This window comes from Mustela putorius, unplaced genomic scaffold (assembly GCF_011764305.1).
Source record: "Mustela putorius furo isolate JIRA1106 unplaced genomic scaffold, ASM1176430v1.1 tig00000585_pilon_pilon_pilon, whole genome shotgun sequence".
NCBI lineage: Eukaryota > Metazoa > Chordata > Mammalia > Carnivora > Mustelidae > Mustela > Mustela putorius.
The window spans coordinates 7,146,923-7,165,235 of NW_025421424.1; the positions used below are offsets into that span (position 1 = coordinate 7,146,923).

General features: G+C 36.9%; 1 protein-coding gene across 2 annotated transcripts in view; it reads left to right on the forward strand.

Moving 5' to 3' along the window:
• The window catches only part of TRIM33 (tripartite motif containing 33), a 117,388-nt gene that overhangs the window by 33,584 nt on the left and 65,491 nt on the right, over positions 1-18,313 (forward strand). For both annotated transcript variants that reach the window (XM_004769892.2, XM_045081878.1), the window contains exon 2: positions 17,952-18,070. In XM_004769892.2, the coding sequence (XP_004769949.2) occupies positions 17,952-18,070 (119 nt within the window). The remainder of the gene's footprint in view (positions 1-17,951; positions 18,071-18,313) is intronic.

Below are 18,313 nucleotides of genomic sequence, written 5' to 3' on the forward strand. Positions count from 1 at the left end.
GCTGCATCCTATGAATTTATACATATTAGTTTTAGTTTTTAATTCAGTTTAGTATTTTCTTCTTTTTTTAAAAGAGATATCTTGTTAAAGTTTATTTAAGTAATCTTTACACCCACTGTAGGGCCTGAAGCCATGACGCTGAAATCAAGAATCACATGGTTTTCTGACTGAGCCAACCAGGTTCAGTATTTTCTAATTGTTTTTGTGATTTCTCCTTTTACCCATGAGTTATTTAAATTCTGTTTTTAAATTTCCAAATATTTGGGACTTTACAGATTTCTTTCTGTTGTTACTCTCTTTTTTAAAAAATTTTAAAATTTATTTTCAGTGTAACAGTATTCATTGTTTTTGTCTGTTGTTACTTTCTAATTGACTTTACTTGTGGTAGCAAAATATGTTTAATTATATATATTACATATATATAATTATATAGAATATATATGATTTGAAGCCTTTTCAAATTATTGAGATTTGTTGGGACACCTGGATGGCTCATTTGATTAAGTGTCTGCCTTTGGCTCAAGTCACGATCCCAGGGTCCAGGGATCAAGTCGTGCATCAGGATCCTTGCTCAGCGGGGAGTCTGCTTCTCCTTCTGCCTGCTGCTCCCCATGCTTGTATATGCTCTTTCTGACAGATAAATAAAATCTTTATCTTTAGAAAATTACTGAGATTTGTCTTATGAATTAATTAGTACAGGGGTTGGTAGACTTCTTTAAAGAGTCAAATAATATATATTTTAAGCTTTGCAGGCCATGTAAAGTCTCAGCTGTGACTCTCCCCCTCTTTCCCCCATGCAATATTGAAATATACATTTAGTCTTTGTCCTTGGTTCCTGACACACAGCTTTGTAAGACGAGTGATAGGACTGATGCATCATTTGTATTTCATAACAAGACGCTTTTGACTACACTTGGGGTTATGCTAAGAGGGTGACTCTTCTTCTTCTTCTTCTTCTTTTTAAAAAATATTTTATTTATTTATTTATTTGAGAGAGGGCGCAGGTAGAGGAAGAAGCAGGCTCCTTGCCGAGCAGGGAGTCCGAACGTGGGGCTGGATCTCAGGACCATGGGATCATGACTTAACCCGAAGGCAAATGCTTAACTGACTGAGCCACCCAGGTGCCCCTGAGTTCTGTCCTTTATTACCTTTATAATAAATTGGTAATAATAAATAAAGAACTTTCCTGAGTTCTGGGAGTCATTCTCATGACTAACTGACCCTGAAAGAGGGCATTGCAGAAACCTTCTGAATTTATTTCCTTTGGTTGTAAGTGCCAGTAATAAGCTAGGACTTGTAATTGGCATCTGGGGGCAGTCTTGTGACACTGATTCATTAAGCTTTGGAGTCTAATGCCAACTCTGGGTAGTTAGTGTCAGAATTGAATTGTAGGACATCGAGTGTCGGAGTTGGAGAATTTGTACTGGAAATGATACCAGGTATTTGGTGTTAGGAGGAAAAAAACTTCTCACAACTTTTTAAAAATGCAAATAAGTTCTTAACTTGAGGGCCATATAGAAATACACTGGCCTTGATCTATCCCATGGGATACTAACCCCATCTCTAGAGTAATAAATGGTCTTTGAGAATGTTGTATTTGCAGTTGAATAGAATGTGTATTGTACTGTCTCATTATGGAGTACTCTGTATATGTCAGTTAGATCAAGTTGGTTAGTATGTTCAAGGGCCTGTATTGTTACTAACACAGTTTTACCAATTCCTGATGAGTATTGAAATCTCCCACTGAAATTGTTGAATTGTCTGATCTCCATTCATTCTATTACCTGTTGTTTTGTGTATTTGTTAGGTGCATATGCATTCATAATTGTTACATATTCCTGATGTATTGATACTTAGCCTATAAAAATTTCACTAAATTCTGCTCATCTGAGTTTTTTATCCTGATGTTAACTTAACCATTCTTTCTCTCTTATGGTTACTGTTGCCCTGGTCTTTTCCACTCCTTTAGCTTTATTTATTTAGAAAATATTTTATTTATTTATTTGAGAGAGGGAGAGAGTTTGCCCACATGCATAAGTGGGAGTGGGGGAAGGGCAGAGAGAGAGGGGGAGAGAGAATCCTAAGCAGGCTCCATGCTCAGCACAGAGCCCATTGCAGGGCTAGGTCTGATGAGGCTGAGATCATGTCGTGAGCCAAAATCAAGAGTTGGACACTCAACTGACTGAACCACCCAGGTGCCCCATCTCCTCCTTTTACTTTAAACCTGTTATGTGTTTGAATCTAAAAATGTTTGTTTTAGATAGCATATAGCTGGATTTTGTATTTTATCCAGCCTGACAATCTTTTGCTTGGAGTACTTAGCCCACTTATATTTTGCTTAGTCCACTTACATTTAATGTCAGTAAGTGATACAACTGGATTTAATTTGGCCATTTTGCTGTTTGTTTTCTATCTGTATCATACCAGTTTTTGTTACTTTATTATTCATTTTGTGTCTATTGGTCTTTTTAATGCACTTTAAATTTTTCTCTGATTTTGCTTTCACTTTATTTTTTAGTTCTTCCTCTAGCAATTATGTCTTTATTATAAGCCTCTTCAGAATAATACTGTATTAATTTTGCTAAACTATAGAAACTTTGCTTCACTACAGATCCATTCCTCTCCTTTGTATGTTACATGTAAATGCTTAAAAAACCATCAGTGCATTGTTAGATTATTGTTTTAAACAGTTTCCATTAAAGAAATTAAGTGCATAAAATGAGTATTTTGTGTCTTCCTCCATGTTTACTATTTCTAGTGTTTTTCATTTCCTTCCTGTGTATCTGAGTTATACTCATTTCTTTTCAGCCTGATGTACTTCCTTTATTATTTTTTTGTGGTGCAACCATGCAAATGACATTCTCTTAAATTTTATTTATCTCAGGATGTTCTTATTTTGCTTTCATTTTGAGGAATATTTTTCCTTGCTATCAAATTCTTGGTTTACAGCCTTTTAGTATTTTCAATATGTAATTTCATTGTTTTTTTGGCCACCCATTGTTTCTGATGAAAAGTCAGATGTTAATGGTATCATTAATGGTATTGTTCCCTTACCTCTTCCTACTTAAAAGATTTTGTTTGAAAATCTTTTTCTGCCAGCAGTTTGATTTGTGATAATCTAAGTTTGATTCACTTTCTTTTTATTATAATTGGATTTCTTCCAGTTTTTTGGATCTGCAGATTAATGTGTGTCATCAAGTTTGGAACATTTTCAGCTATTATTTCTACAGATGTTTTCCCTACTTTTTATTCTTGGTTTCCCATTACATTTATGTTGGGATTCTTGGTATTGTCTTGCTCATCTCTGAGCAGTTTTCTTTTTGTCTTTGGTCTTTTCCCCTTTTTTGGATTGGATACATGTGTTTATCCAAAGGTTCACTCAAATCTGCTATGGTGCTCACATGTGTAATGAAATTTTTATTTTGGATTTTGTACTTTTCATCTTTGTGGGTTGTTAACTATAGGCTCAGGTACTCTCTTGAGACTTCCTGCATGTTGAGGCACTGTCCTCCTATTTTACTTTATTCTTTGAAAGATTCCTTTTGTTCTTGGGAATATGTATAGTAGCTGCTTGAAAATCTTTGTCTGCTAACTCCAGTGTCTGGGTTCAGTTGATCAGTTGACTGATTTTTTCTTCTTCCCTGAGGTCAGGTCACAGGTCATGTTTTGCTATTTCTTTGAATGTTTTCTCAGTTTGATATCTCAGATAATATATATCTGTATATCTATATTGTAGTCACTCTAGATTATGCTTTATCTTTCTGGGCCTTCTTGGTATTCTTTAGTAATTTACCTAGATTTAAAATGTGTAATCTGTCTTTTGTATAGTGTATAGCCATTGCTGTCTCATTTTAGTATTTCTGTTTCTTTGTTTAGTCTGGCTTTCTAGGGCTTGCTTGTGTATTTGCATAGCTTGGTGGCCAGTCTGTGTTTTGATTCTTAATTTTGGGCATTAGTTGTGATTGAATACCTTGAGCCCATGAGGCATATACCCACTAATGATTGATCTTTGTGGTTTGGGAAACTTTTTCAAATTTGTGACCAGTTTCTAGTCTTAGAAGACTGGATTTCTAGCCAGGTATGTGTGGAGAGTTTTATTCCTGTGGCAGCTCCCTCATTTTAAGTGTAGCGTTGACCCTTGAACAATGGGGGGGATGGGATGCCGATTCTGATGCACTTGTAAATCCTCATCTAACTTTTGAGTCCCTCAGAACTTTACTACTAGTAGCCTGCTGATGACAGGAAACCTTACTGATAACATAAATATTCAGTTTGCACACGTTATACATTGTATATGTCATATACTATATTCTTACGGTAAAGTAAGCTAGAAAAAAAGAAAATGTTATTTTATTTTTAATTCTTTGTTTTTTTTTTTTAAAGATTTTATTTATTAGAGATTGAGAGCATGTGGGCATGCTGTGCACATGAGCAGGATCAGGGGGCAGAGAGAGAGGGAGAAGCAGACCTCTCTGCTGAAGGTGGAGCCCAACTCAGAGCTTGATCCCAGGATCCTGAGGTCATGACGAGCAGAAGTCAGCCACTTAACTGACTAGAGCCATCCAGGCACCACAAGAAAATATTATTAAAATCATAAGGAAGAGAAAATATATTTGCAGTAATGTAAAAAACCCACCTGTAAGTGGACCTGCACTGTTCAGACCTATGTTATTTAGGGGTCAGCTGTGTTAATTTTATGTTTGGGCTAGTCCCTGCTCCGTGACCCTAACCTTGGCATATGTAGCAAGCTGTTACTTCCAGAGATTTTTTGTTTTGTTTTGTTTTTTCTTTTCATTGTTATTGTTTAAAGATTTTATTTATTTATTTAACAGAGAGAGACATAGCAAGAGAGAGAACACAGCAGAGGGGAGTAGGAGAGGGAAAAAGCAGGCTTCCCACTGATCAGGGAGCCTGATGTGGGGCTCTATCCCAGGACCCTGGGGTCATGACCTGAGCTGAAGGCAGACTCTTAACGACTGACCCACCCAGGTGCCCTCATTTCCCGAGATTCTTATTTTACCTTCTGTTTTCACATTTGCCCTTCTCTCCTAATTGATTGTGCCTTATATTGCACCAAAGTCCTATTTTTATGGTTAGTCCCACTCAAGTAAATCTACTGATCTTGCAAGCCAGACTGTTGGGGTAGTAGTGAGGATCACAGAATCATTCTCATGCAAGAAGGGCAGCATCTCTCACCGTTTTACCTGAAGTTCTAGCAGTTTTTGTAGAATAAGCACTTTTTGCTTTGTCTTTTAATGGTTCTCAGTGCTCTGAAATAGGTGGGTTTTTGTGTATATGTGTCTGTCAGTTCAGGATTATTATTATTTTTTTTTAAAGTAGGCTCTATGCGCAGTGTACAGCTCACTGTGGAGCCCACAAGCAAGGCTTGAACTCAACAACCCTGAGATCAAGACCTGAGCTGATATTTAGAGTTGGACACTTAACCAGCTGAGCCATCCAGGCACCCCTATTACTCTCTACTTCAGAATACTACTAACTTGATTTCAGTAAAATACAGAGTTTCTATTACGGTTCCTTTATCTTTTCCCTCTTTTGCGGTTATTGTTCTTTATGTTACATATATATTTTTTTAAACCCAGCAATATGTTTATTGTTACTGTTGGTACATTTTTACATTTTGGAGAAGTTAAGAGAATAAAATAGGGGTGCCTGGGTGGTTCATTTGGTTAAGCGACTGCCTTCCACTCAGGTCATGATCCTAGGGTCCTAGGATCAAGCCCCACATCTGGCTCCTTGCTCATCAGGGAACTTGCTACTCCCTCTTTATCTGTTCCTCTGCCTGCTTGTGCTCTCTCTCTCTGTCAAATAAATAAATAAAAAGTATTTTAAAAAAAGTAAAAAAAATACAGTGTTTTTTATGAATCTGCATATATTTACTATTTCTGGTACACTTTACTTTCTTTGACTTTTCATTATGGTTTGGTGTCACGTCCTTACTTCTGGTTGACTCCCGTTTCCTCTCTCTTCCTTTGTGCTGTTTTGTGCAGGCTTTTTTTTTTTTTTTTTTGCTTATTTATTTTTTTAAAAAGATTTTATTTATTTGATGGGGATGGGAAGGGAGAGAGCACAAGCAGGGGGAGCGGCAGGGAGAGGGAGAAGCAGGTTTCCGGCTAAGCAGGGAGCCTGAGTATGTGGGGCTCTGACCAGGCCTCTGGCATCATTACCTGAGCTGAAGGCAGATTAACCAATCAGTTAAAGAGAAAAAGTAGGTTTATACTGTGTTATATATTACTTATGTAATTACCTGTTTACTTACCTGTGTTCTTTATTTCTTTATATACATTTGAGTTACTGTCTGATGTCACTTGCTTTCAGACTGAGGAACTTTCTTTAGTATTTCTTGTGAGGCAGGTGGACTTGCAGTGAGTTTCTTCAATCTATGTTTATATGTGGTATTCTTATTTCCATATTTACAGGTTAATTTTAATGAATGTGGAGTTCTTAGTTGGTAATTTTTTTTTTCCACCCCTTTGAATTATGTCATCCCATTGCTTCCAGGCCTCTACTATTTCTGCTAAGTCTACTGTTACTCTTACTGTTTCCTTGTACATCATGAGTCACTTTTCTTGTCTTTGATTTTCAGTAGTTTAACTGTAATGGTTACTACCCATTTGCTGGTATATCTTGGTTTATCCTTTTCTCTTTCAGCCTTCTCTTGTTTTAGGTATATTTCTTAATTTGATCTTCTAAACTGTCAGTTTGCTTCTTATGAGTTTCCATTCGTTTTGGGGGGGGTGTCTTCTGTTTATTTAAATTTTGAAGTCATACTTACTTAATTGTAGTGGAGCCCTTTTCCTTTTGTTATATGTATTCTAATTGCATTTCTGTGAAAGTTCTCAGTACTTTTTTTTTTTTTTTTAAACTCAAGTTCTCTCTTGTTTCTTCCATTAGTTCTGCCTCAGTAGTAGCCAGCCAGCTGGTTCTGATTGCTCACTTCAGTCTCCCTCAAGTTACTGAACCTCCTCAAATGGGGTGTACTTGTTCTTTACCTATTCATGAGTATGGCTTCATTTACAGGGTCAAGCTTGGGGGTAGTGGTGTGGTATTGGTCAGTGGTGAACCAGTAGACCATGGAAGACATAATAAACTTTGTTTCAGTTGCCCTGTACTGAATGCATTTTCAATTTAAATACCTTATCCTGAAAGGATAGATCCTTACTCTTTGCCTGCTCAGCTCATACAGCTAGCGTAGGAGCTGCTCTCTCATAATTCAGGGACTGTTTGATTGAGCTTCTCTTTACAAAATTCACATGGCTTCCTAAAGGAGGCAGTGAGTACACAGATACAGTACATCCAAGTAGCTCATCCAGTTGTGGGTCTTCGTGTCATGTCTTCAGGCCTCCCTTGTTCTTTTTGGTTTCCTACCTCCTTTCTCCATAAAAAGAGAGAAACAGAGTTGCATACAGGTTTACCACACAAGCATACACAGACTTGTATGCATAGACAGATTTGAAGCCCTCTCTCCTGTGAAGTATACCTACAAAGAAGACTCAGTTTCTGTAGATTTAGATTTGAGTACTTGCATTCAAGCACTGTGTTGAATTTTCTGTTACGTGACATTGTTTCCACCTGAGTTAGTGAATCTTCAGTCATTTAAGCTGGATGTTCTGTACTTTCTCTATAATGAACCATATAGTAAACACTTGAGACTGTTACCGCATACTATCTTTATAGCTTTTACCTTCTTCCATTCTTCTTGTTTAAAAGTATAAAAATAATAAAATCGTTCTTAATGAATTGTTGGCTCAACTGCCTTGTTTGATATTGATTTTTTTTTTTTAAACTAAGTGGCCCATATCACCAATTTAAAAATATGTTATTTGGGGGCACCTGGATGGCTCAGTTGGTTAAGTGTCTCAGTCCAGGTCTTGATCTCAGGGTTGTGAGTTAAAACCCCATGTTGGGCTCCATGCTAGATGTGGAGCCTACTTTAAAAGAAAAAAAGAAAGTTATTTTTATACGAATTTCTGTTAATATTGAAAAAACTATGAAAAGAGAAAGAAGGGGCGCCTGGGTGGCCCAGTGGGTTAAAGCCTCTGCCTTTGGCTCAGGTCATGATCCCAGGGTCCTGGGATTGAGCCCGGCATCGGGCTTCTGCTCAGCAGGGAGCCTGCTTCCACCCCTCTCTCTCTGCCTGCCTCTCTGCCTACTTGTGATCTCTGCCTGTCAAATAAATAAAATCTTAAAAAAAAAAGAAAGAAAAGAAAAAACTTTGGTATTTTATTTCAGGCGATGCTAAGTAGTATAATTAGATTGATATAATTATTAATATATATAATTATTAATGAACTCATAATTTTCTGATTATACAAGGTTTCTGAATTTTTATTATTTTTAAATTATATACATATAAAATCTATCTATATGTATATAGATTTTATATATACATATAAATTTTATATATATATATTTTTATATGTATGTATATATAAAATATATATATACATATATATGTATATATAAAAAATATATATACATATATATTTTATATATACATACATATAAAAAAATATATATACATATAAAATTTATATGTATATATAAAATCTATATACATATAGATAGATTTTATATGTTTTATATTTTTCTGACAAGGGGGGAGAGAGAGAGAGAGAGCGAGCGCACAAACAGGGGGAGCAGGAGAGGAAGAAGCAGGTTCCCCGCTGAGCAAGTAGCCCAGTACAGGACTGGATCCTAGGGTCCTGTGATCATGACCTCAGCTGAAGGGAGACGCTTAACCAACTGAGCCACTCCAGTGGCCAGTCTTTGAATTTATATATATTTATTTATTTATTCACTTCTCCTTTAAAAATTTATTTATTTATTTATTTATTTGACAGAGATCACAAGTATTCAGAGAAGCAGGCAGAGGGAGAGGAGGAAGCAGGCTCCCTGCCAAGCAGAGAGCCCGATTCGGGGCTCCATCCCAGGACCCTGGGATCATGACCTGAGCTGAAGGCAGAGGCTTTAACCCACTGAGCCACCCAGGCACCCCCAGTTTTTGAATTTGTTTAAAAAAAAAAAAGTTTATTTATTTATTTTTAAAGATTTTATTTATTTATTTGAGAGACAGAGACAGTGAGAGAGAGCATGAGCGAGGAGAAGGGCAGAGGGAGAAGCAGACTCCCCATGGAGCTGGGAGCCCGATGCAGGACTCGATCCCGGAACTCCGGGATCATGACCTGAGCCGAAGGCAGTCGTCCAACCAACTGATCATGTTGGGCATGGAGCCTAATTTTTAAGAAAAGTTTTTAAGTAGAAACCTTTTACATCCATCACGGAGCTTGAACTCACAGCCCTGAGATCAAGTGTTGCATGCTTTGCGGACTGAGTTAGCCAAGTGCTTAGTACTGGCTTTTCATGTAAATTGTACTTTTTGGGATTTGCGGTTGTAAGTGTTGAAATTGGTGTCCTGATCTGTGAAGTCCTTTTCTTCTGCTTGACCATAAATACTGGTATATCGAAGGGTATTGTACTGTCTTTGATTCTGTTTTCCCCTTGCTAATGCTAACTGTGCTTCAGATTTTAACTGGTTGTATGCTGATAGTTGTTTTTATACACTTCAGCTGCAGAACTATGCTAGTTAAACACAGTCTATCCAAAACTTATTCATTAAATTCTAGCTAAAATTACTTTTCCCTCGTTTTGAGTAATTGTGTAATTATCTATGCCAGAAACTGGCAAATCATCTAGAATTTCTAATTTTTTTTGTCTGCTGTAACTGGTACTGTTCCATCATCATGCAGTTATTCACTAATCAATTGATTCTGCCTCTTATTCATCCTCTGTATTTTTTTTTATTTTTTTAAAAGATTTTATTTATTTATTTGACAGAGAGAGATTACAAGTAGGCAGAGAGGCAGGCAGAGAGAGAGGAGGAAGCAGGCTCCCTGCTGAGCAGAGAGCCGGATGTGGGACTCGATCCCAGGAACCTAAGATCATGACCTGAGCTGAAGGCAGCGGCTTAACCCACTGAGCCACCCAGGCGCCCCCATCCTCTGTATTTCTTTTATGACTGTCTTAGTTTAGTCTTTTATTTTGTTACTAATAGATCAGCCTTTTAGAGGGACTCTTTAGCATAGGTTTTAAGGGCATGGGTGTCAGTTCAGACACTGTGGTTTCAGATCTAACCCCACTCCCCCATTTACATTGTCCTGTGACCTTGAGAACATTACCTGATTTCTCTGAAGTTCACTTTCCTCACCTTTCGAGTAGGAATGGTAATTGAACCTACTTTACAGAGGTGTTATGAACACTAACTGAACTAATACATAAAAGTTTCACAATAAATCAATGAAACAAGATGGGATCGGGAGGGAGACAAACCATAAGTAACTCTTAATCTCACAAAACAAACTGAGGGTTGCTGGGGGGAGGGGGGTTGGGAGAAGGAGGGTGGGGTTATGGACATTGGGGAGGGTATATGCTTTGGTGAGTGCTGTGAAGTGTGTAAACCTGGCGATTCACAGACCTGTACCCCTGGGGATAAAAATATATGTTTATAAAAAATTTAAAAAAAAGTTTCACAATAAATACTAACCTGTCTTATAGTAAAACCTTGTATTAATGTAAATTTAGATAAAATGTGGTCATAATTGTCTCCTGTTCTCAGCACAGTCTGTTTGAGAATGACTCAAACAGGCGGTTAAAATTCTTATGGGGTGAGGGCAGAAGTATATGGTAGAGTAAGGTTGGGCTGGGAAATATAAGACAAGGGATATGTGGTGGCAGGGAGTCCCTGTGTCCCCAGTAGTCTTGTCAGCCAGGTTTTGTGAATCAAATTGAAAAAAATGGAGGCAGCCAATAGAGTAGACATTCCTAGAACTCCTGGTATTTTAGAACAGTTTTCAAAATATGGTCTTTAGAACACATTTAAGCATGGTACTAAACTACAGTCTTTGGACACTTGTTACTGCCTAGCTAAAAATGTTTGCATAGTTATTTCTCTTTCTAACAGCTTGACGATATTTTATGCAGTTGAATTTGATGCCCTCACCTATTTTTGTAAAGGCAGGATTTCACTTTATTTTTTCATTCATTCATTCTTTCATTCATTTTATTAAAGTAGGCTCCACATCCAGTGTAAAGCCTAGTGTGGAGCTTGAACTCAGAACCCTGAGATCAAGAAGGGAGAATCAGATGCTTAACTGATTGAGCTAGTCAAGGGCTGCTTACCTTATTATTATTATTTTTAAAGATTTTATTTATTTATTTGACAGAGAGAGATCACAAGTAGGCAGAGTAGGCAGAGAGGGAGAAGCAGGCTCCCTTGCTGAGAGAGAGAGCCTGATGTGGGGCTCGATCCCAAGACCCTGAGATCATGACCTGGGCCAAAGACAGAGGCTTAACCCGCTGAGCCACCCAGGCGCCCCTGCTTACCTTATTTTTAATTAACTTTTTATCTCTTAACTTTCCCTTCATACTGTATTTAGAATGATTCATTCATTCATTCATTTATTTAGGTTTTATTTATTTACTTGACAGAGTGAGAGAGCACAAGCAGGGGGAGCAGCAGAGAGAGAGAGGAAGAAGCAGGTTCCCCACTGAGTGGGGGGCCTGATGCGGGACTTGATCCCAGAACCCTGGGATAATGACCTGAGCCGAAGGCAGACCTTAATCATTTAAGCCACTCAGACACCCTTTCTTTTAAAGCTGTAGTTTAATTGTAAGAGAATGTGTTATTGTAGTTTGATATTTTAATTTCATGTTTTTTATCTTCCTAAATTAATACTTATCTCTATATATTACTTTTAACTCATGCATATTTAGATATCAACATGTTCTGTTAATGGCTTTGCTGATTATTTTTTTTGCATCTCCTCTCAAGAACATTTTTCCATTGAGGTGCTGGAACTCACAACTCCAAGATCAGGAGTTGTATGCTCTATCGACTGAGCCAGCCAGGGACCCCTAAATATTTTTCCATGTTCTTAAAGTCAGTAGTGGGTTAAGCAGTATAAAATTACCAATTTGCAAGTCATAAGTAGTCTAAAATTGGCAGTTTTATATGGCTAACTTTAATGCTTTATTAGTTCTTGTAGCAAAGAGCTGTATTGGTATGTCTGAAAATTTTATTTGCTTTTACTTTTGAATAGTGGTATTATCAGGATATGGATTGCTCAGTTGACTTATTTTCTCTAAAAACTTTTAAGATATTATCCCAGTTAACTTTTTTTTTTTTTAACGTTTTATTTATTTATTTGACACTGAGAGAGAGAGCACAAGTAGTCAGAGGGGGAGGAGGAAGTGGGCTCCCCGGTGAGCAGAGAGCCTGGGTTCTCTGAGCTACATTGATTGGAGGATCCTGAGATGATGACCTGAGGCGAAGGCAGAGGCTTAACCCTCTGAGCCACCCAAGTGCCCCAATCCCTGTTATTTTTTTTGCATTGTTATTTTACTAATGAAGTCTGCTGTCAGTGTGATTGTGTTATAGTAACTATCAGTTAAGAGTTTTTCCTCTATCTTTACTATATTTAGGTGTAATTTATTTTTACTTATTCTGCTCAGGACTTGAATTGCAGTCTGAAGGCTCATTTCTTCAGTTCTGAAATTCTTAGCTATTATCTTCTTTAAATAGCATCTGTACCTCATTTCCTTCATGAACTTGTAGAACTTTTTTTTTTTTTTTTAGATTTTATTATTTTATTTATTTATTTGACAGAAAGATCACAAATAGAGAGGCAGGCAGAGAGGCGGGGTGGAGGAATGGGGGAGGGTGGAGCAGGTTCCTTGCTGAGCAGAGAGCCCAATGTGGGGCTTGATCCCAGGACCCTGAGATCATGACCTGAGCTGAAGGCAGAGGCTTAATCTAACCCTGAGCCACCCAGGCGCCCCTAGAACTTTAATATGATGCATACTGGAGTTTCTCATTCAGTGCTTCAGCTTTCTTCTCTTTTGTAGTTCCTTTTCTCTTTATCTCTGTGCTGAATATCTGTGTTCTACTTCATTAATTTTCTTTTCAGTTATCTCTTGTTTACTGTTTAACTTGTATTTTGAGTTTATTCAATAATATATTTTATTTGTCTTTGATTCTTTTTTAGCTCTATTTTCACAGATTGTTTGTCTCTTTAACCCCCTCAACATTGTACATATAAATTTTTGAAGTCTTTTCAGATTGTTTTATTTTCTGTGGGTTAGGTTTTTCTTTTTTGCCTTAATGTGTTTGTTAACATACTCTAATAGTATTGGGTTTCTTCATGTATTGTAATTTTATTTTATGAGACTTTTTTTTTTTAAGATTTTATTTATTTATTTTACAGACAGAGATCACAAGCAGGCAGAGAGAGAGGAGGAAGCAGGCTCCCTGCTGAGCAGAGAGCCCTATGTAGGGCTCGATCCGGGATATGACCTGAGCTGAAGCTTTAACCCACTGCACCACCCAGGTGTCCCTTTATGAGCCTGTCTTAAGTTGGTGACCTACTTGTGCCCTGGGAAGTGTTCTAATGAGACAATTTTGTGTTGGCAAGGTTCCAGAGAAGCTTCTCTTTCTGTTGTTGTTGAATGAATGTGTGAATTCACCTAAAAAGGAATCCCAGGAAGAGAAGTAGATATGAAGCAAAAATATTAACTTTTGTTTTGTGGACATTTTGTTTGGAGTTCTGAGTTGATTAAAGAAGGGGCTTTATTTTCTGTTACCTTTTTTTTTTTTTAAAGATCTTACTTATTTGTCAGAGAGAGGGAGTGTGATAAGCAGCGGGAGAGGCAAGCGGAAGGAGAAGCAGGCTCCCTGCTCGCTGAACAAGGAGCCTGAATTGGGACTCTATCCCAGGACCCTGGGATCACAACTTGAGCCAAAGGCAGACACTTTGAGGACTGAGCCACCCAGGTGCCCCTCAGGTTCACCTTTTAACCTTTGTCTTTTTTTTCTTGTTCCCAGTAGTGGTACTTACAACTAACCCCATATCAGCTGATACTGGGCCACTTGAGCTTTGAGTTCCCTTTTGTTTCTGGAACTTAAGTTTTGCCTTTTAAGTTGGGGACTCAGTTATATATTTTTCAAAGTACATTTTAATTTTTTATATTTTAGTTATTTCTGTGTTTAGCTGTTTCAGGTGGTCTTTCCGTATTTGCTTAGTCATCGTTCTTGAATGGAAGTCCACATCAGTCAACTTATGGAAACTAAATTTCACTTAACACTGTGAAGATAAACTAGTTTGTAGACTTTTGGCCTTATAAAAAGAGTCCACCCCTACTTTCCCCATAATTATGCATTTTAGTAAATTGGCATTTAAAAATAATCTAATAGGCCTGAAATGAGTGTCTTAGAACTTGAAATTTGAAGTAATGAAATCCATTCTAGGGATATTATACATAAAGCTGGTCAGTTTGTTTGTCCCTTTAACCCCCTCAACATTGTACATATAAATTTTTGAAGTCTTTGGCTTTGGAGTTTGGGTTTTAGTTTTGAATAATGATCCAAACTCACCATGACAACCAGCATTCAGTGACTGAATCCGGAGCACAGTCATCTGATCTATACTAATTATAAGGGTATACTTACTCATAAACTCAAATGGAAAATGGCTCTTATTTTCAAAGCAAATATTTATATAAGTTTTAAATTTATTGACTAAATACAGAAATAGATAGCAAAAAGATCCCTGAAGAAGCTTCAGCTCTTTTTGTTTTGGTGGTGAGATACTTTGGCTGCTGGGTAATCTGTCAGGTTTAAGTCAGCCAAGGAATAGGATTTGCTGATATTTATAGACTTGAATTTATTCCCTCTCATTGGAACTTCTTTTCATGCCTCAAATTTCTGAATTCCAAGCTTGTCTGAAAGTCTTTATGGAAAGTAAGAATCTTTCTCTGAGATGTACCTTTCCACTCCTTGTCTACTCTGGGTTGGGTTTCTTCTACAGTGTTTGTGTTATTTTGCTTCTACATTTCTTAAAATTTCATGTATACTGATTTGTGTGCATTGCTTCTTCCTTTGCCTTAATATTCTTGGATGTTTTTATCTCCAGATAAATATATATCTGGAGATATATATTTAGTATGATATATTTAGTATGATAATTAGATATGGATGAATTTTTGTTGTCATAACTGTGATGTCTGCGTGAATTGAACCCGGTTTACTGGGTTCAAAAAACAAAGACTTGCATCAAATTATTATTTACACAGCTATAATGGTCACTTGATAATGTTGTTTATTGCTCAACAAAAATATTCCTTTATTGAGATGCTGCAAATTTCTGAACTTCCTCAATATTTTACGTATGTATATGTGGACATTCTTCTACCTTTTATTATAACTTTTTTTTTCATTTGTGAACTTTGCACTTGATATTCTTGGTTTGCCTACTGTTTCTTCCTTTTCTAATTGAGTTTGGAGTCACCCTCAGGCTCAGTGATTGGCAGGATTGATTCAGAAAAACTGTTACTCTCATGATTGCATTTTATTAGAAGGAGAGAAGAAATAGATTAAAATTAGCAAAGGTGCTTGGTATGAAGCTCAGGAGAAAATAGGTGCAAGCTTCCAGAGGTCTCTTTTCAATGGAGTTGCACAGGGGATGCTTAGTTTTCAAGTTACTATGTCTGACAATATGCAGGAATATTGCCAACCAGGAAAGATTACCTAAACCTCCATGTCTAGGTTTTTATTGGGAAATGTTTATAAAGAGGTGCGCTCTCTATAGAACTCACACCACATCCTGAGACTCTAGCCACCCACCCTTACCATTTGGTGTAGCCAAATACAGCATGGCCCAAGGCCACAGGCATACAAAAACTGTCTTATCAGGTCGAATATTCCAAGAGTTAGAGGTCATGTCACAGGAGCCATTCAAGGGTATTGGAGATAGGCCTTCCTTAGGAATGTACAGGATTTGAAGAACTGAGGTCAGCAAACTTTCCTGCACACTAGTAAATGAATGTTAATTTTTCAAGACCATGTTTAAGTGTGATCTGTTCAGTGAAAGCTTACTTAATTTATTGTAAGAAGTTAGTTGCTCCCATAGTTTTATTCCTATAATTATAATGATCTCCTTTGGAGTTTTATTATACTCTGTGTTTCTTGAAAGGTTAGTAACTCAATGCCATCTAAAATATGAAAATATTTATATATCTTTTCCTCCTTTCTCTTTCCCATACTGTTTCTTCCTTTGATTTGAAAATTTATTTTTATGCATTTTCGTTAAGCATCATCTTTGTATGTACTTTGTATTATAAAAACTATGTTTTGTTTTCAAACATATAACTTTGAGTTTATTTTAACAGTGTATATATAATTTGGGAGGGTTTGTGCTGTGGTGAGTACTGTGAATTGTGTAAGACTGTTGAATCACAGACCAGTACCCCCGAAACAAATAATACATTATATGTTAATTTTTTTTTTTTTTTAAGATTTTATTTATTTGTCAGAGAGAGCAAGCGAGAGCGAGCACAGGCAGACAGAGTGGAAGGCAGAGTCAGAGGGAGAAGCAGGCTCCCTGAGGAGCAAGGAGCCCGATGTGGGACTCGATCCTAGGACACTGGGATCATGACCTGAGCCGAAGGCAGCTGCTTAACCAACTGAGCCACTCAGGCGTCCCTATATGTTAATTTTTAAAAAAGCACACACACAAAAAAACAGTGTATATATCTATTGGGAGACTGATAGTCCTACTTTAATTAACTTATTTAGAGAGTGTGTGCACATGAGCAGGGGAGAGAGTGGGGGAGTGGGGCAGAGGGAGAGGGAGAGAGAATCTCAAGCAGGTTCCATGCTTGGCATGGAGCTAGTACAGGGTTTAACCTCATGACCTGAGATCATGACCTGGGTGGAAATCAAAAGTTGGATGCCCAGTGGACTGAACTACCCAGGTGCCCCCTGATATTCCTACTTTCAGAATGATATTGTATTTAAGTTTCTGTTTTCTGTTGCAGCTTCTATAATTTGTATACTTAAAACTCTTGGGGATTCTGTTTATATCTATGTATGGTGCTTCCTATAATTTTAAGTGGTATAAACTATCAAAAAATTACATACTAATCTTGAACCCTTTCTTGAAAGTAAGGATTATATCATTTATGCTATATCCTCAGTTTCATGGCTGACATACTAGTTTGCTGTGTTGACTGTTGCTGTTTTTTAGTTTTTAACTTCCATAGGTTTATTTCTTCTTATAGGTAGCTAGATCACTAGGAGGTTCAGGCACATAGGATCTTTCTTCCCACATGAAAGTGAATTCAAGTAGTTCTGAACCAAATCAGAATTTATTAGGTGATAGATTGTGTATTTTTATTGCTGCTGTAACAAAATTGCCATTAACTGGGTGGCTTAAAATAAAGCACATTTTAATCTCTTGCTATTGTCAGTTTTACTGGGTTACAATCAGGATGTCTGCTAAAGTCAAAGTATAGTCAGGTCTGGTTCCTTCTAGAGGCTGTGAGGAGAAAATCCCATTTTCTTATCTTTTTCAGGTTATAGTGGCCACTTGTATTTCTTAGTTTATTGCTTCATTCCCAAACCATATGACTCCAATCTCTGCTTCCATTCTTAACCCCTTCTCCTTTTCGGTAGCCCAGTCTTCCTCTGTCTCCCTCTTACAAGATGACATTTAGGGCCCATCAAATAATTCAGGATAGCATATTCTCATCTGAAGAGCCTTAATTTAATTGTATCTGCAAAGTCACCTTTGCTCTATAAAGTGACACTGACAAGTTCCAATGATTAAGATCTGAAAATCTTTGGGAGCCATTATTTGACTAACACATTGTAATAAAGCACTTGTAGAGTATAATAAATAAGTAAATTTTTTTTTTATATATAAACACTTGTTTGTTTTCTCTTTCTAAATAGCATATCATTTTCCTCCAATGGAGTGACTCACTGGATTATTTTACTCAGCTCTTAGTGTTCATTTCTTTGGTCTTCATATGGGCATCATGCACAATTTCCTTATTTTTTTCCAAGGAATATTTTTTAATATTTTTGTTCTGTGTTGTAGTTGGTGTAATACGGTGCCCAGTATGCCGCCAGGAATGCAGACAGATAGACCTTGTGGATAATTATTTTGTGAAAGATACATCTGAAGCTCCTAGCAGTTCTGATGAGAAGTCAGAACAGGTATGCTTCTCAATTTTTCTTTAAATTCTTATCTTGGTATTAAAATGTAAATAATAAGAAAAATATGTTTGAATAGTTACATGATAATAAGGTAGTTCAGGTATAGTTCTATTTTTCCAATTGAAAATAAAGGCTATTTATTCTGTACTCTCATAACTAATTAAATGAGATGAAAAGTACTTAAGAATTTAAATCTTCTGTAAGTTTTTGTGTTCTCAAGACTTAGATTTTTACTCTCTTGAA